We start from the raw sequence: 20,211 nt of genomic DNA, 5'->3' as shown, positions 1-20,211 counted from the left end.
GGCTAGTTTTCCTCCTTGTTAGCTCCAGTTTCACTAATGAAAGTAACAGAACTTTGCAGTATAGGAAATGAGAACATGTGGCCTAGGCATCAGTAGACTCACATGTTAATACTTAATATTATTAAGTAAGGAAAAAAATCAAAAGAAAGGACAATATTATAGAACTAACTTAGGTTTAAGAGTTTTTAATTAATTTTTTGAACACTTAGTATTAACTATTTTTATAATTTTCATTCTTGCATTGGAATGTGACAGCTGATAAATATATATATTCTGCTAATTACAATGATATTTTACCTTTAAGAAATATCCTCATTGCATTCAGTTTGACATAGATTTTTACTAACAATGTAAATTTGAATAAATAACTATTTTTGAATAATTTACTATATTTCAGACTCCACTGAGATACACAAAGACATTATTGCTTCCAGTTGTTTTGGTGATTACTTATTTTATCTTTAAAAAGGTATTTTTAAAAATTTTATTACTTGTTTTGGGGTTCAAGATAAAGATTATGATAGATTAATGCTAATTTCTCAGAATTTCTTCCTATTTTTAGATTTATTTTTTATCTTTCTAATAATTTTTATTCAGGTCTTACTTTATATAGTATTATACTTTTGTTGTAGAAAGACACATTATTAAAGAAATTTTATTCTTTCAAAAGATTTTATCAATCTCTTACTATATATGAAGACCTACATTAACATTGTAGGTATGTTGGACAAATAAAACGCACCCACGTCTGTCTTGAATAGTCCTGTGGAGTGAAAAGTGGCAAAATTAATCATATTTAAAAAATAATCATATTAAAAGTTAAAGAATTATTAATTGTAACATGTGCTATGAAATCAGAGTAAAGCGCAGCTTTAGTATCTTCCAAATATAAAGCACATTCAAAGAAATCTTGAGACACACAGGGAAAATTTGTATAGTCATTTAAAAATCTCTTTCTACATGTTCACTGTCTTCACGGCAGAGGAAAATAATATCATAATAAAGAAATAAATCTTTAAAACACCACTGGCAGATGTTTTTGGTCTGGGAGTGGTTTATTTAAGAGCCTATTTAATGACAGTAAATTCCTAGGGTTATGTATCTATTTAGCAATTTTGAATCATGTTTATTTACCAATTGTCTTGCTATAAGTCATGTATTTATTTTAGATTTTAAAGCAATAACATGATTTCTCTACCACAATACTATTTAAGGTCCTGTTGAAAGTCAAATTGCATACCTTCTCTAAGGAATTTCCACATCCACATTTCTCATTCCTCTGTTTCACATAGACTATAAAGTTGGTGGGAAAGAAAAATAGGAATATAGATATGTAGAGAAACTGACTGTTTTGATTCCTAATTTGCTAGGGAGGCCAAGATAAAATAGTCTCTGAAAATACATGGAAGAAGCTGACTCCTTTGTAGATAACAATACACTCCTACTCTACTCCCTGGCACAATAAAAATGTAAACTTACAATATTAGAAACTAGTTATCCACATTATAGAAGTTAGAATTTTGGAGCTGAAGTAGAACTGAAGATTTATTCTAAAACATTTTTTTTCTAATAAAATCAGAAGTTATAATTTTAAAAAGTTATTTGCCTAGGGCAGAGCTGGGACTAAACTATTCCTGAGAACTCACTTTAATGTTCAAAAACACTTCTTTCTAGTTTAGGATGTTTATATTAACTAATTAGAGCACTTGAAATGTTACAGTGTTCCTTAGAAAAATCTCATTGATTTGATTTTATTCACAGGCTTATCGTGATATTTTATGTGTCTTATCTACAAACACTTATCTAAGGTAATTATATCACAGTTGTTTTTAAAACATATCAGGTTAAATATGAAATATATTACTGAAATATTAATTTTTCAGATGAATGTACATTAAACATCATGGTTAAGAGATATAGGAACTATGGCTGTGGTTGTAGCTCAGTGGTAGAGTGCTTGCCTAGAGTGTATAAGGCACTGGATTTGATTCTCAGCACCACATATAAATAAATGAATAAAATAAAGGTCCATTAACATCTAAAAACATATATATATGTAAAAGAAAGGAGAGAGATAGGAACCAAATTTAGATGTTTCTTTTTTTAAAAAAACAAGACTGTTCCTATGGATTTCTTTTATGAATTCAAATTTGTTTTGGAGATATTTATACTTGTGAAATAGTTCAAAGTTTAAATTGATTAAATTTTAATATATCACTAGAATTTAAAGTAATAAACCTGAATTAAATTCAAAATTTAATTTGGTCAGGCTTTTTTCTTTTTAACTTTTAAAGAAAGTACAATTGGGGCTGGGGATGTGGCTCAAGCGGAAGCATGCTCGCCTGGCATGTGCGGGGCGCTGGGTTCTATCCTCAGCACCACATAAAAAATAAAAAGTAAAGATGTGTGTCCACCGAAAACTAAAAAATAAATATTAAAAAATTCTCTCTCTTTAAAAAAAAGAAAGTACAATTGTTTTTCTGAATATTAATGAAATGTTTTTATAAACTTATTGTTAAAACTGTTTGTTGTATCACATTTTTAGTGATTTTAGTGAAATTACTAGAATATAAGGCCTAACCAGATGCCAACAAAAAATAACATGTCTCAGATGTCACACATAGATAAATTGCTTCAGGATACAAAAAGCGCATTTTGAACCTTCTGAGGGAAATTTTATCTTGACTTACATTTTGTATCTGTAGTTGTATCATTTTATTTAGTGACTTTTATTTTTCAGAAGTTTTAGATTTATTAAAAAATTGTGACGTTTCTATGAATCTCTTGCCCCATGCTGAGTTTTTAATTAGCAGTTTTGTGTGGTTGCCAGAAGACTAATTAAGACCTTTGAGGCATTTGTTGAAATCATTTCAAAATAAAGGTGATAATACACCCACTCAACCGTGTTCTAGACAGATGGAGGCTGTGGAAATGTTTCTTGACATTCAAAAACAGTGTATTGAAACTGATAACTACTCATATAAGGAATTCATGAGGGAAGTTGGGATGTTTAATTGGATAAAAGATTGAAGGTACATGACTACTGTCTTCAGGTGTTTGAGAGGGTAGAATGTGGAAGAAGACAGGCTCATGAGTCAATGAGTGGAAGATGCCTAACTCAGAAAAAGCAAGTCTCTTTTCATTGGTTGTATACCAGAAATGACAGCCTTTGTGCATATAGGCAGAGCAGTCCTTTAAATCACAAATGTAATACATGCTTATAGCATACTGGAAAAACAGTATATCAAAAAAAGAGAAAATATTCCCTCTCTTAGATCTACTTCACAGATATTGTAAACAGCTTCATATTTATCATTCTAGAAAACATATGTGGAAATATAAATTTTAAAAATTAGAATCATAATATTCCTATTATTTTGCATCTTGTTACTTTTATTTAACAGTGTGTCATGGGCTTCTGCCTAAATATTTCTTACATTTCATAGTACTTTTGGCATTTATTGTTTACCATCATGGGTGACCACCATGTGTTTTGTCATTGCTGTATCTATGAATATTTAAATTTTATTTATTTTTGTCATAATGTACAATGTTATGAGTAATAAGCATTCTTGTATATTTGCCTTTTCACACTTTTGCTATTTCTGTACCTTACTGAATTTAAAATAGGACTGCTGGATCATAACTATAAGCATTTTATAATTTAATATATATACTGAGAAATTATAATGATGAACATACTCATTTCCCTGCATCTCCATGAACACCAATGATATCACAACTTGTCATTTTTTTTCTAATAGGTTAAAAACAGGAACACATGTCCTTCTCATTCCACTTGATTACAAAATAGCTTAAGAATTCAGATACACATTTCTGTAGAGATAACATGGAAATGGCCAAAAGCCATATTCTGTGAATTTGACTACTTTAGATACTTCATATAAGTATATTGAAATATTGAAACTTTATGAAACTGACTTGTTTCATTTAGCGGTAATGACCCCAGGGTTCATTCATACTGTCACATATTGCAAAATTTTATTTTTTTAAAAAGTATGGATAATATTCCATTGTAACATTTTATTTTATTTATCTATTTATATGTCAAAGGATATGAAGTTGTTTGCACATGTTGACTATTGTGAATAGTGCTGCACTACACTTAGGAGTATTAATATTGCTTCAAGATCTCAATTTCAAATCTTTTGGATAAATATCCACACGTGTGAATACTGGATTTTATGGCAGTCCTATTTTTAATTTTTTTTTATAAACTTCTGTACTGTTTAACCATAGGAGCTAATATGCAAGGATTCTTTTTCTGCATATCATTGCCAACACTTGTTGCTGTTATTTCTTTTATCACAGCTATCTTAACATATATAAGGGATAAATCATTATGATTTCAATTTGCATCATTTGGCCCTTCCTTGTCACCTTTGGAGAAATATCTATTCAAGTTCTTAGTCCATAGCCTGTATTGTAATTGAATTGTTTTTTTTTTCTTCTTCCTCCTCCTCCTCCTCTTATTCTTGTTTTGTTGCTATTGAGTTACAAGAATTCCTTATATATTTTGGAGAGTAATCCTTTATCAGATAAATGTTTAGCAATTTTTTTTATTCTGTTTCCTTCTTGCACAGGGGTTTTATAAATTTGATATAGTCCCACTTGTCTCTGTTTGCTTTTGTTACATGTGTTTTTAGTGCTGTATCTGATTTATTTCAGTTAGAATGATGTTCTTCAGGTCCATCCATTTTTCAGAAAATGCCATGATTTCATTCATTTAGGACTGAATAGCTACATTGTGTATATATACCACATTTTCTTTATCCATTTGTTCATTGATGGGCACCTCTCCTGGTTCCATAACTTGGCTATTGTGACTTGTGCTGAATTTATTAATATAGTATTTTGATTTCAGTTCTTTGGGATAAATGCTGAGGAATAGAATAGCTAGGTTGTGTAGCGGTTCCATTTCTAGGCTTTTGAGGCGTCTTCTTAGTGCTTTCCGAAGTAGTACCAATTTTCAGTCCCACAAATACATATCGGTGTACCTTTCCCCCCACTTCCTCACCAGCAATTATTATTTGTATTCTTGATTATTGACATTCTATATGGGATGAGATGAAATCTTAGTGTAGTTTTGATTTACATTTTCCTGCTTGCTATGAATATCAAACATTTTTCCATATATTTGTTGACCATTTGTATTTCTTCTTTTGAGAAATGCTTATTTAGGTATTTTGCCCATTTATTGATTAAATGATTATTTTTTAATGTTAAGTTTTTTGAGTTCTTCATATATTCTGGATATTAATCCTCTGTTGGAGGAATAGCTGGAAAAGCTTTTCTCCCATTTGTTAGACTTTCTCTTTTTTAAAATTAATTTATTTTAATTAGGGATATGTGACCGAAGAATGCAGTTTGATTCATTGTACACAATTGCAGCACAACTTTTCATTTCAGTGGTTGTATATGAAGTAGCATCATACATGTACCTAGGGTAATGATATCCTAGGCTCTCTCTTTATGATATTATTTCTTTTGCTGTGCATAAGCATTTTATTTTTTCCCATTATTTTATTGATGTGTTATAGTTGTATATAATGGTATGATTTGTTGTAACATATTCATACGTGCGCAAAATACGTCAATATTATTTGTTGTGTCTTTCCTGAGCATTTCTTCTCTTTTCCCTCACTCCTTCCCTTGGTCCCTTTCCTCTACTCATCTCCCTTTGATTTTCATGAGATTTCCCCTGCACCCCCACTAACCATTTTTTTTTCTTCTCCTTTTCTAGCTTCCACATATGAGAATGACATATGAGAGAGAACATAAATCCTTGACTTTATGAGTTTGGCTTATTTCTTTGAACATAATATTCTCAAGTTCCATCCTTTTTTTTTTGCCAAATGACGTAATTTCATTCTTCTTTATGGCTGAATAAAATTCCATTGTGCATATATACCACATTTTCTTTATCCATTCAGCTGTTGATAGATACCTAGGTTGTTTCCATAGCTTAGCTATTGTGAACTGTGTTGCCATAAACATGGAAATGCATGTATTGCTACAATATGATGATTTTAATTCTGTAGGATAAATACCAAGGAGTGGTATAGCTGGGTCATATGGTGGTTCCATGCCTCACCTTTTGAGGAACCTCCATACTGATTTCCATAGTGGTTGTGCTAATGTACTATCCCACCAATAGGTTTAAGTGTTTCTTTTCCTCCACATCCTCTCTAGTATTATTGTTTGTATTTTTTATGGCTGACATTCTACCTGGAGTGAGATGAAATCTCAGTGTAATTTTGATTTTCATATCCCTAATAGCTAATGATACTGAACATTTTTCATATATTTGTTCACCGTTTGTATTTCTTTTTTAAAAAATATTTTTTAGTTGTAGACAGACATAATACCTTTATTTTATGTATTTATTTTTATGTGGTACTGAGGATCAAATCCAGTGCTTCACACATTCCAAGCAAGCGTTCTACCACTGAGCCACAACCCCAGCCCCACCATTTGTATTTCTTGTTCTGAGTAGTGTCTGTCTAATTCATTTGCCCATTCATTAATTGGGTAATTTGCATTTGGATGTTAAGTTTTTTGAGTTATTTATATATTCAGGACATTAATTATCTGTCAGAGAGTAGCTAGCAAAGATTTTCTCCCATTCTGTATGTTCTCTCTTCACATTCATAATTGTTTCCTTTGCTGTAAAGAAAGCTTTTTAATTTGATAGCATCCCACTTATTGATTCTTGGTTTAATTTCATGAGATTTAATGGTCTTATTAATGAAATTAGTACTTGCACCAATATGTTGACCTTAAATTTTCTTTTAGTAGTTGCAAAGTTTCTAGTCTAATTACTAGGTCTTTGATTCACTTAGATTTGAACTTTGTGCAGGGTGAGAGATATGGATCTAGTTTTATTCTTATACATATGAATATCCAGTTTTCTTAGTACCATTTGCTGAAAAGGCTATCTTTTCTCTGACATGTTTTCTTGTCACCTTTATCAATGAAGAGAAGATAACTATGTGGGTTTGTTGCCATGTCTTCCATTCTGTTGCATTGATCTTCATGTCTATTTTGATGCCAAAACCATCCTGTTTTTGTTATTATTGCTCTGTAGTACAACTTGAGATCAGGTATTGTGGTGCCTCCAGCCTGACTTTTTTTACTCAGGATTTCTTAGGATATTACCATAAGAATTTTAGGACTGTTTTTTTCTAGTTCTGGTAAGAATGTCATTGGTATTTTGATGGGGATTGCATTGAATCTGCATAATGCTTTTAGTAATATGGCCATTCTATAAAGAATATGGAATATCTTTCCATCTTCTAAAGTCTTCAGTTTTTTCATCACTGTTCTATCGTTTTCATTGTAGAGGTCTTTCACCTACTTAGTTAGATTTATTCTCAAGTTTGTTTTGTTTTGCTTTGGTTTGAACTTAATATAAACAAGGACAGTTTTCCTGATTTCCTTCTCAGAAGATTCATTTTTGGAGTATATGAAAATGATTGATTTATGAATGTTGATCTTGTATTCTGCTACTTTGCTGAAATTGTTTATCAGCTCTAGAAGATTTCTGGTGGAGTGTTTGGGATCTTCTAGATATAGAATCATGTCATCAGCAAACATCCCTTTAATTTTCTTCTCTTGGATGTTCTGCTAGAACATATTTCAAGAACTATATTGGATATGAGTGGTGAGAATTTCTTATTCCAAATTTTAGAGGAAATGCTCTCAGTTTCTCTCCATTAGTGTAATGTTGGCTTTAAGTTTGTCATATGTAGTATTTATAATGTTGAGGTAAGTTTGTTCTATACTTAGTTTCTCTAACATTTTTAATATGAATCAGTGCTGAATTTTGTCAAAGATCCATCAAGATAACCATGTGATACTTCTCACTAATTCTATTTATATGATGAATTACATTTATTGATCATGAATATGTTGAACCAACATTGCATCCCTGGAATAAATCCAACTTGATCATGATATATAATCTTCTTAATGTGTATGTGGTTTTTTTTTCTTTTTTTGTACTGGGGATTGAACTCAGGGGCACTCAACCACTCAGCCACACCCCCAGCCTTATTTTCTATTTTATTTAGAGACAGGGTCTCGCTGAGTTGCTTAGTACCTCTCTGTTGCTAAAGCTGGCTTTGAACTCTCGATCCTCCTGTCTCAGGCTCCTGATCCACTGGGATTACAGGTGTGCACCACCATGTCTGGCTCTTAATGTGTTTTTGAATGCAGTTCACTAATATTAAGAATTTTTGCATCTATGTTCATTAAGGATATTGGTCTGTTTTCTGTCCTTATGGGACCGAAAACTTATCTGGTTTTGGTATGAGATTCATAGCCACTTCTTAGAATTAGTTTGTGAGTGTTCCTTCCTTTTCAATTTCATGGAATAATTTGAGGATTGGTCTTAGTTCTTTAAATGTCTAGTAGTGGAGAATCTATTGGGTCCGGGTTTTTTTTTTTCTTTGTTGGAAGGCTTTTTATTACTGCTTCAATCTCATGGCATGATATTTGTTTGTTTAGATTTTTTTGTATTCTCTTGATTCAATTTGGAAGGTACCTGTGTCTCAAAATTTATCAAAGCTTTTAGATTTTACAATTTATAAGTTTTCAAAAATAATCCCTAATGGTTCTCTACTTTAGAAATATCTGTGATGACATCTCTTTTTTCATCTCTAATTTATTGATTTCATCTTCTCACTCTCTTGTTTAGATCAGCTATGAGTTTATCAGCCTTACTTATATTTTCAAAGAACCAACTCTTTGTTGCATTGACCCTTTGTATTTTTTTCATTCTCTATTTCATTAATTTTAGCTCTGATCTTGATTATTTCCTGTCTTCCACTGGCTTTGGAATTCATTTTCTCCAGCTTTTCTATGACCTTGAGATGTACCACTAGATTGTTTATTTGATATTTTTCCTTTTTAAAAAATGTATGCACCTAATGCTATAAACTGTCCTTTTAGAACTGATTTTGTACTGTACTGCCCCAATGATTTTGGCATGTTGTATCTCTATTCTTGTTTGATTCTAAGAACTTTTTAATTTCCCCTCTCATTCCTTCTCTGATCCATTCTTCATTTAAAAGACTATTGTTTAATTCTATAAGTTTGTGGGATTTCTATAATTTTTCTAAATGTGACCTGACATTTTTCTCTTGTGACTTTTATTATTCTATCTTTATTATCTATATTATGCATTTTGATTATTATGTGTCTTGGCAGGTTTTTTAAAAAATATTTTTTATTTGGTGTCATATAAACATCCTGTATATGGATGTCCATCTCATTCCTAAGATTTGGCCAACTTTCTGTTGTTATCTCACTGAAAAGTTTCTTAATGCCATTAGCCTGTATCTCTATGCCCTCTTCTATCCTGAGGATTCTTAAATTTGGTCTCTTACTATTGTCCCAGAGTTTCTATGTATTCTGATCTTGTTCTTTTATTTTTAATTTTCTATTGATTGAGTGGTCCACTTCACAGACCCTGTCTTGAGGCCTTGAAAATTATATTTTATACATATTCTAATCTGTTGGTGATGCTTTCAAGTGAAAATTTTATTTGATTTATTGTCTTTCATTTCCAGAAGTTGTGATTGATTTCTTTTCAGAATCTCTCTCTTTTGGAATCGGTCTTTTACTTCCTGTATTTACTCTTAATTCTTTACTTAGGTATTCTATTAACCTACTAATTATTTTAATAATCTATTTTTATAGTCTTTTTTGAAATTTCATTCCCTTCAATGGCTGTGTGTTCCTTTGTTGGGGAATTGTAAACTTCAGGGGAAGACTTGTTCACCGGTTTCCTCTTGTCTTTACAAGTCGTGGACTTGCACATGTTGAGAAACATTCCTCATTCTGTATTGTGTGTCCTTTGTTGTGTAGTTCTCTTTTGTAATGAATTCTGTGTTGTTGATATCTATTAGTTTTGAGACAGACTCAGTTTAATCCAAGCGTTAGTTTAAACCACCTCAGTCACATCCACCAGGCACACTCTAAACTTCAAGGCAGGCACTTGCTGGAACAGTATGATAACACTTGTTATAATGCCCCACAGAAGAAAGCTGATATGTGGCCACTTCAAGACGGCAATATGCCTTAATTCTCTACTTACCAGCAGAGAAACATGGAACACTTTTTAATCACCAGCTTGTTGCACTACCTCTGGATCAGTTAAATCAGACTGTCTATGTGTTCCACATATTCTCCCAAGCCAATTTTTTTCCATGGTTTTTCTTTCTCTGCCTGTGTGACCTCTTCTGTGTACAGTGAATTGGCACCATCAGCACTACAAGCAAAACCTCAAGTTATTTTTTCTTTTCCTATATTCAAAGCAACTAAATATTTCAGTGGATTCCTGCTATCACCCACTTCACTGGAAAGCAGTACTCCCAGTGCTTGAATCCCCCAAAATGGAACAACTGAAAAATACACTCATCCTCTAATTTAACACATTAGATTTTCCCCTACCATACTGTTTTGATCACTGTAGTTTTGTACTATGTTTTGAAGTCAGGAACTGTGATGCCTCAATGTTGTGCCATTTTCTCAAGATTTATTTGGCTGGTCCTGGTCTTTTATTGTTTCATATACAGAGTTTTTGTTTTCCCTCCGTTTGGATTATGGATTGTTGAGTAGATCTATCTGGGTTTTATTCAGCATTTTGTAGATTTCTTTTTCATTTTGATCTGAGTATTTACTTCTTCAGCTGAGCGAATTGTTGCTCCCTTATTCTTTGACTTAGTCTCTCTTTCTTGAACTTCTGTTATGGCTTTTATCATATTATCTATTTTTTTCTCTCTGTTTTCAGAGAATTACATGGCTTGGTTTTCAGCTTCAGCTATGTACACTATTACCAACTTCAGCTATGTACACTATTTTTCAGTGTTATTTTGAAGTTTTGAATCACGCACATATGTTTTCTCAGAATTTCTGAAAGCTCCTTTTCATGGTAGCTTTCTGATTACATGGATGTGATATCCTCTCAAACTTCTCTGAAGATCATAGTTGGAATTTTCATTTAGTAGTCTCTTTTATTTCTTGAATTAGCTGTGTTTTCTGTGAGGTCAGAGTTTTTACTCATTTATCCTGGTGCTTCACCTTCATGCTATTTGTGTCTTGTTTATTCATATCTTAAATGAGCTCCTAAATCTATTTGTATTAGTATTTACTGTTGCAGGGGGCAGTCCATGACAATTATAATATATACTTACCTACCAGGCATTTTCTCTACATGCAATAGCTCACTCCAGGATTCTGTTGTGAGTGGACAACTTCAGGACAAATGGGAAAACCTTTCTCTCTCGGCTGCCTATGTAGGAAAGGAGCTGCAATGGTGGTAGAGTAATTGGTAACAATTGTCCTGAGATACATCCCCCAAACACCCTTTAAAAAAAACTACAGATCTGTATACCCCTGAATTTCCTTTGAACACTGGCTTATTTTGCCCTTTTCTACTTTTAAATCCCTATTAGGGATCCTGGATATTATAAAAATACCCATACTTTCAGTGGAACAATAAAGTAGGCAGGCTTTTGACTCTCATGTAAGCTTCATGAGGATAAGAATTTACCTATACTGTTTCTGCTTTTTCACTATACAGTGGTTAAAACATAGTAGGTTTCCTGAACGTACTCAATAAGTTGGAACCACTCTTCTAGAACTAAAAATATTCATGTGCTTTACCCAATAATTTTTCTTCTAGAACTGTATCCTAAGAAAATGTTCAGTGATGCTCACAAAACTTACTGCACAAGAATGCTCATGTGGTTTTTAATTGTGAAAATGAAAACAATTCAAAACTCCAGTAGTAGTTTTCTAAAGTATTTATTATATGTAATATGAATATTTAATAGAAAGCCTTTGTATTCATTCTTCCAGAATTACAATCTTTAAGGATCAGCAAAACATTTTTTATCTTAACAGAAGAATGACTTTTTGACATACTTTCAGTACAATGACTATAAATTATGCCTTTCAAATTACTGTACATTTTAGTAATGTTATCTAATCTTTTGTATTTTTTATTTAAACTCCCAAGTAGTTTTAAGAGAATAAAATTTCAAAAATCTAAGAACAAATCAATGAAGCTGTTTTTATGTAATTATAGTATAATGGGCATTCAGTAAATAGGTAATATTTTTATTTTATTCCAGAAAACAACTCCTTGAACGTGGTGAGGTAAAGTTGTCATTTTTTTCTCTGGTAGACTTGCATATTAAACTCTCGTTCAAGGATAATTCACAAAGCGTAGCCAGGCTGCTGGGGCACCCTTAGCAGTACTTGAATTGTTCTGCACGGGTGGTTCTTTTCCCTGTTCCACTTTCTTGCCCACTTATCACTTACTAATGGACTATATGAGGTTTATTTATTTTCTATGGACTCTAGTTGACTTATTTATTTTGTATGTCTATTTATTGTCAGTATCTTCATATTAAATTGTACTCACATGTTAGCCTCACAAGGGTAGAGCTCAGTGTTATATCTGAAGCACTCAGAACAGTGCCTAGTATTTACTGAATAAATAAACATTCATAGACATTATAGTTAGAAGATCTTTGTTCTAATGAATAATAACGGCTTTAATATACTTTATACTTATTAATAATAAAATATAAAAAATAAAGACTTTGTTTTGTTTTATAGCTGGTTTTTCACACTTTGCAGTTGATGGCATTTACTTCCCTTGCTATTTTAATTATGAGGCTGAAACTGTTTTTGACACCACACATGTGTATTATGGCTTCCTTGATCTGCAACCGGCGGGTAAGGCACCATCTTGTGCAAGTACACTATCATATTGTAGCAACACTAGTATAGTTACCATGGCTTTGCTGAGTAATCCAAAACATAAAATGAGGCGCTTTAATTTAGTTAACTTAAATCATTAAAAATTTTAGTTCACAATTTACTATTGAGTGCGATATGCTTCTTCAAATGGCTTTAAATATTGTTCCTTGATTGTAACTGATATTTCTCTGATGAGTGATTAGGTACACATTCTCCCCTGTTTAGTATTCAACCCACAATATAGTCTTTCAGAGTTGTTTGTGCCAGTTTACAGCCCACCAAAACCACCCTCAAGTATTCATTCAGTAGTGAACAGATACAAAATACTTGCTCAAGTATAGTCCTGTTTAGAGCAGAGAATTCCTAAAAAAATAAGTTGTTGATCCTGGATTCCCTGGGTGTATCTAACATACAAAATAATTAGATAAATTACCTGGAGTTTTGGAACCTATAGAAACATCTTATTTAGTTTTGATTATGAGTATGTAGTCTGAAAATATCATAATGTTTGTTTTCCTGAGAGGAAGATATACATTAGGGCTAATAAAGTTTCTCTGGTTCCCACAAGGCAACCAAATGTTAATGGATCTAATTTTAGGATTTTTCAAAATTGTGATTTGCTAATCCTAATCCCAGGTTACAAATCATTACTAGAAGGATCAGGTATGCCTTTTTAAATTCTTTTGAGAGGCCTAGTAATGTATTCATTGTTTTTAAGCAATAGCTGATGATAATTCTGTATTTATATACTGATATCAACTGTAAATCTTGGTTTAAGCAGTAAAAATCCAATAGCATTCTTCATATAAGAATTATAAATAAATGTGGGTTTTTTTCATTTCAGCTCTTTGGCTGGCTTTTTTGCAAAGTTCATTTTGAGAATGTTATCTTTGGCATTCTGACAGTGATGTCAATACAAGGTTGTGCAAACCTCCACAACCAATGGAGCATAATAGGAGAATTTAATAATTTGCCTCAGGAAGAACTTATACAATGGATCAAATACAATACCAGACCTGGTATGTAGCTATTTAGTTATATGCATATACAGACATATACAGACATTTATATATACTGTGTAGTTAGGTGGTTAGCACTTTGTATGTGTGTGTGTGTGTGTGTCTGTGTGTGTATGCACAGACTGACTTACAGTACTTTGACTTACAATTTTTCATGTTTTTCACTAGCGAGGAAGCACTATACACATTCAGTAGAAACTGTCTTAAGCTTTGAGTGGTGATCTTTTTCTAGGCCAGTTGCATTGAGAGTATGATACTCTCTTGAAGCTGGGCAGTGGCACTGGGCCATAGTTCCTACTACATTGCAGACAGCTTGTCTTGCATTTGCATTCACAGTTACATTTAGAATGCTGGGTTATATTTGAAAGTAAACAGTTACTTCAGTAGATCTGAATAGCACGCCTTGTTTGTATTGTGTTAATTAAAATGATAACAACTTTCACAATTACAAGCATTTGTTCATTTGGTTTACCAGGAGACAAAACTGACACTGAAGCCAGATAGTTTTTTATGTAGTCCTATTTATGACTGAATTTATACATGCCTTTACATTAAAAAATAGTACTCACAGTTATAAAATGATTGGATGAAATGTATAAATGGCATAAACTCAAATGGCAACTGAGAGAACATAATTATGAATATTTAAAGATCATCTAAAGAAAGACATCTATGTGTTCTCTGGCACATAGACATGACTCCATATCACAACATACAAAAATCATTTGAAAAAAGGTACTATTGAGCCTTGACACTTAAAACAGTTTCTCGCTCCCTAGCATTTTTAAATAATTTTAAATGCTTTAATTTCATGATAACTCATGTGATTTACATTGTCCCTTGTCCTGTGCATCTCTGTAGTACTGGCTTGTAGTGTCATCCTGAAGTGAGATAGTGGAGTGCCTAAGGGTATGAGCTTTGAACCTTTTAGCTGTACAATCTTAGACAACTCACTTTGCTGTTTGTCTGCTTCTTCTTCTACAAAGTAAACAAACAAACAAACAAACAAAAAAACAGAGAACTCACTTCATAGAGTTCTTATGCAGATTAAATCATTGGTTTCTTATAAAAATACTGAGCACCATTCCCAACACCAAGATAATACTTAACAAAAGTAGATGTCATATGGTAGACAGTGAATACTGAGTGAATAAAATGAATGATATCAATGGCTCTTATTCAAGTAAATGCTTCAGCTTGCTTAATTTAAATTCAGATACTATGGATAAGTTTACTTTTGGTCTTTTTACATTTAATATTATTTTTTAGATGCTGTTTTTGCAGGTGCTATGCCTACAATGGCAAGCATCAAACTGTCTACACTTCATCCCATTGTGAATCATCCACATTATGAAGATGCAGACTTGAGGTTAGTAACTGACTGAATATTTCACTCAGAATCATTTGCCTACTTGTTACTGGTTCTTAGGAATAGGGGAAATGTTTGCGCGCACACACACACACACACACTTTCATCTTCATATCATGTTGGAAATTAAAACGATTATAATCACTGTCCAGAAATCATCCAATATGCACCTATTTCCTTCAAAGTAGGTTTAATAAACATCTGAAAACTGAGCAAGAGAACAGGCTGTAATAAAACTCTAAGCAGCAGCTTTGACCCACAGCCAGTTTGCCAACCCCTACTCTAATACAGGTCCCTCTGCTTAACTTAAGAAACTTCCTAGATCTTATTGGTAGAAAAAGTAATGAAATTTGCCTTATTACATCTTTTATGAAATTCTGGGGTATTTAACTGCTTATGAAAAATCTGGTTTCCATTGTGACATGAAAGTTTGTTTTTTATACATGACTGGCTTCCAAAACTCATTTTAATTATTCTACTAATGGTCAGTGTAATCTTTTTCTTTTAGTGGATTTTTGGCCTATTCTTAAAGGAAAATTTTTGAATTATTTGAAATTTTATGCCTGGTTGTAGTGACTGAACATCCCATATGCTTGAAGTCCTAAGTAACATTTAACATGTAAAGGGTGCTTTGTTCATTCTTTCATAAGAACTTAAAGTCAAATCATTCATTGTATCATATTTTGATGAATATATCCCTGTTGTGAAAAATATGTAATGTGCTTCTTCTACCTCTCCGATACCCAGGATCTAAATATTCTATTTGCTACATTGAAATACAACTCATCTATTTTTCTGTGCTTCTTTAGATATTATTTATGAAATCTGTTTTCAGATTCTGTCTGAAAATATTCTGTGAGCAAATTAATTTGTGTATTATGTAAAGTAAATTTTATATTCTGAGAAATTATCCTGCTATTCAGTATAACTCCAGACTAGATTGCATACAAACAAGCAGTATTATTCAAAATTCAAACTGGTTGTTTTAGAGCATTCAAAATATAAGTAGAAATGTGGAAATAGCTATTTCAAAAATAATTTCTGTTACATACATACCAATACCCCATCCTGTGAGGATTGAAATTTCAATTTGCTATTAAATTTTCTTTAGTCCATTATACTTTATTTTAAAATCTGTTTATAATTGTTGTTTAAAATTAAAGGGCCCGAACAAAAATAGTTTATTCAGCATATAGTCGAAAATCTGCAAAGGAAGTGAGAGATAAATTGTTGGAGTTACATGTGAATTATTATGTTTTAGAAGAGGCATGGTGTGTTGTGAGAACTAAGTAAGTATTAACACTATACTATGATATGGTATATTTTGAGCAACAAATGTTTTATTTTATTACAATAGTCCTAATTTTTTAAGACTTTATTTAAAATAAATTCCATTATACTATTACCTTGGCATTTTACTTAAAATCATTTCAGTTAGCAAAGTGAAATTATGATAATCTAATTTCAAAAAATTATTATAACATTTTAGCATCTTGATTTTCATTTAGCATCTTTTATAACATTTATTTTTTCATTGATACATGAAAATATAAAAATTTTACATATTATTGGGGTTATGTTTTAGTACATGTATACATCATATGTTTAAAATCAGGTTAAACACATCTATCTTAAACTTAGCTTTTTTCATACTTCTTCATATTTTTATGACAATTTGTATTAGATGTAAGAAATGTAGATTTGAATTTACAACAACAGTATTAACATTTTGGTACTATAGCTGAACAACAATGGATTTATAAGACTTAAGAGAAAAGTTTCTCATAACTCAAAATGACATAATAAGAAAAATGTTACTAATTAAAATTTAAAATTTTTGAACTTAAAAAAATAATCAAAAAACTTAAGGTGTTTAAGGGATTCTTGAGGCCTTTCTTTAGACTCCTGAACAGAGATATTAGCTGCTATATATTACAGTAGATGTAGGCAAGTTAATTGCCTCCTAGAATGACAATGACAAACAGGCTATCAGAAGAACAAAGCAGACTCCAGAGTTTGGTGACTCCTTTAATGGCTAAGATTAAAAAAAAACTCATCATGCCAACTTTGCTGACACTGGAGTACCTACAACTCTCATACGTGGGTTGTGTGAATGTAATGTGGCATAACCATTTTGCAAGACAGGCAGTTCATAACAACTCAAACATACACCTGCTGTGTGTATTTGCATAGAAGAAAGCATACATCCACATCAATAATTCTGTACAAATGTTTATAGCAGTTTTTTTTTATAATAGCCCAAAACTAAGAGCAGTCCAAATATCTATTAACGGGTGGATGAGTAAACACAGTATTGAAATTTTCGACCATACAGTATTACTCATCAGTAAAAACTAGAATGAACTACTGATACAAAGAACAATATGGGTAAATCTCAAAACAATTAAGTAAAGAAACCAGACATAAAAAAGCAAGCAAGCAATAATTCCAGAAAATGTACACAAATCTATAGTGAGAGAAAGCTGGTATATGGTTGTCTAGGAAGGGATGTTGATTGGGACAAGAGAGTAGAGGTGCAAAAGGGGATGAGTAAGCTTGTGGGAGAGGTGAGTATATTTAATTACATGTACATAAAATGTTCCAAAGATAAAATAATATATCAAATATTAAGAAAGATTTTTCCACCTTTTAGTCTTCTTTTATAGTTTTACTAACAATGGGTCATTAAATTGAACTAATAATTCATTTAACTATAAACAAATGTTTTGAAAAGCAAGTTTTGAGGATATATATGCAAAACCAAATCCTATTGTTAATAATCACTTTTAACATAATCCATTTTCATTAATTTTATTTTCTAATTTTACTTGAATCTTATTTAGTTATAAGTTTTTAGCAGATACAAAAATATATGAGTAATTACAAATTTCATGCTCAGAGAAAAAGACCTTACCAGTTGGAGCACATGTTGATTTTTCTCTTTGTTCACATGGGTAATTGGATGTTTTAGGAAAGATTAACTGATATTTTAAAAATAAGCATATGTAGCTGCTCTAATAAGGAGTTTTATAAATCAAAGTTTTTCTTATAAAATATAAACATCCCATTTTTAATCAGAAATTGTTAGATTGTAATGTAATTTTTATTTATTACTATCTTAAATTTTGTCTTATTTTTATGGTTTATATTATGGCCATAGTTTCACAAGTATATACATATGTTAAAATTTATTAGATTATACACTCTAAATATGTGGAATATGTTGAATAATGGTTGATCAAGTATGCCTTAATACATCTACTAAAATATCTTACAAGGACTTTTATCAGGAATATATAAAGAACTCTCATACATCACTAATAAGAAACAACACAAAATTTGTCAAAATATTTAAACAAACACTTTACCAAAGAAGATATCCTGAATGACCCATAATAACACTAGAATGACAAAATTTACAAAGATGGATAATACCAGGTGTTTGTGAGAATTTGTACAATTTGTAGTACAACTTAAGTCTTACAGATTATTGATGGAAATAGAAAATCATGTATTGACCTTGGAAAACAATTTTGAAGTTGCTTAAAAGGTTAAATGTACATTTAATCAAACAACATCCTACTACTAGGTGTTGCCCTAAAGTAATAACACATGTCAATACAAAGCCTCCTCCATAAGTCATTGGAAAACATTGTTTATTATTATAAAACTTCAAAGTATCTCAAATGTTTATTAGCTTGCAAATGGGTAAATTGTTGTAACTCCATGTAATGAAAATTAAGAAATCACTGATCTACAATATTAGCTGTAGGAGGTACAACATCTAAGGTATGAATACAAAAACATTCTAAGGTAAAGAAACCAGAAATGGGAAGCCTACCTACCTAATATATTTGGATAGGATTCTGAATTCTGTAGTGCAGAAAAGAGGTCAGGGCAGGCCTGGGACCTTGCTTGGGGAAGGGGATTGATTGCAGACAATAGGGGAAAACTGATGGACACTTTTCTATAACTGTGTTGATGTTGATACATTCTATGAAACATTTGACCATACTTAAACTTTTACCATATAGGATAGGATATGAGTAAATTTTATTTTACATAAATTATACCTCAATATAAATTATACCTCAATATAAGTATCAAAAATTAGAAACAATCAATTTGATTCCTTTGCAGGGTGAGAAAGATTATCTTATTTAGTCCACTCTAGTGAGAAATATTTTCTTAGTCTACTCAGAACCCCCTAAAATAGGAAAGCATTGAAGAAAACAAACTTGACATAAGAACCTCCTTTCCCTGCCTTTGACTGTATGTTTTCATGCTAATCAAGGAAATTTATGCCAAACAAATTGGGATTAATCAGAAATTTGATTAGCTTTCCTTTAATTCATCTCATTTCACTACATATAGGCCTGATATTTGGATGGTGATAGTGCTTGGAAAATATTTTTGTTTCATTTTCAAAGTGAATTTATAAATATGTATTTTTGAATGTATACTGAACCTTTATTTCATTAACTGGGACATGAAAATGCAACATACTTAATTTCATTTTTATTATAATGAGCTTGTGTTCTTTGAAATGACACTTAAGATCTTTAATTTGTTAAATAAGTTAGTGTTTGGAAATTTAGGAAATACTTTATAATTTATGTATTTTCTCTATGCATGAATATATTTTTAATATAGATATATTTGTGTCTTTTTCAGGCCTGGTTGCAGCATGCTTGAAATCTGGGATGTTGAAGACCCTTCCAATGCTGCTAACCCTCCCCTATGTAGCATCCTGCTCAAGGATGCAAGGCCTTACTTCACCACAGTATTTATGAATAGTATGTACAGAGTATTAAAGGTTAACTGAGAATTACACTGTGGTGCAAGAGGTGTGTTGAAAACAAACACGGTTTGCCTTATTTTTTACCTGGTGATTTAATAAAATCACAAGTGTTAAAAGAGACACTTAAACACAAGATAATAAAAATGATTTAAAGTCTTTCTGATTACTAAAGGTAGATCACTTCATTGTTTTCCATTGAATGTCAGCTTTATTAAGCTTGTTGTATA

At 31.6% G+C, this 20,211-nt stretch overlaps 1 protein-coding gene across 2 annotated transcripts in view; it reads left to right on the top strand.

Moving 5' to 3' along the window:
* Positions 1-20,008, top strand: part of Dpy19l2 (dpy-19 like 2) — a 70,653-nt gene extending 50,645 nt beyond the window's left edge. The window contains exons 15-23 of one of the 2 annotated variants that reach the window (XM_077796780.1): positions 398-469; positions 1,762-1,808; positions 3,110-3,131; positions 12,139-12,186; positions 12,652-12,771; positions 13,640-13,814; positions 15,084-15,183; positions 16,347-16,472; positions 19,858-20,008. In XM_077796780.1, the coding sequence (XP_077652906.1) occupies positions 398-469; positions 1,762-1,808; positions 3,110-3,131; positions 12,139-12,186; positions 12,652-12,771; positions 13,640-13,814; positions 15,084-15,183; positions 16,347-16,472; positions 19,858-20,008 (861 nt within the window). The remainder of the gene's footprint in view (positions 1-397; positions 470-1,761; positions 1,809-3,109; positions 3,132-12,138; positions 12,187-12,651; positions 12,772-13,639; positions 13,815-15,083; positions 15,184-16,346; positions 16,473-19,857) is intronic. The other variant, XM_026387620.2, reaches the window with a different exon arrangement.
* Positions 20,009-20,211: the final 203 nt, after the last annotated feature.

This window comes from Urocitellus parryii, chromosome 3 (genome assembly GCF_045843805.1).
Source record: "Urocitellus parryii isolate mUroPar1 chromosome 3, mUroPar1.hap1, whole genome shotgun sequence".
Taxonomy (NCBI): domain Eukaryota; kingdom Metazoa; phylum Chordata; class Mammalia; order Rodentia; family Sciuridae; genus Urocitellus; species Urocitellus parryii.
This window is presented reverse-complemented; position numbering and strand designations above follow the sequence as displayed.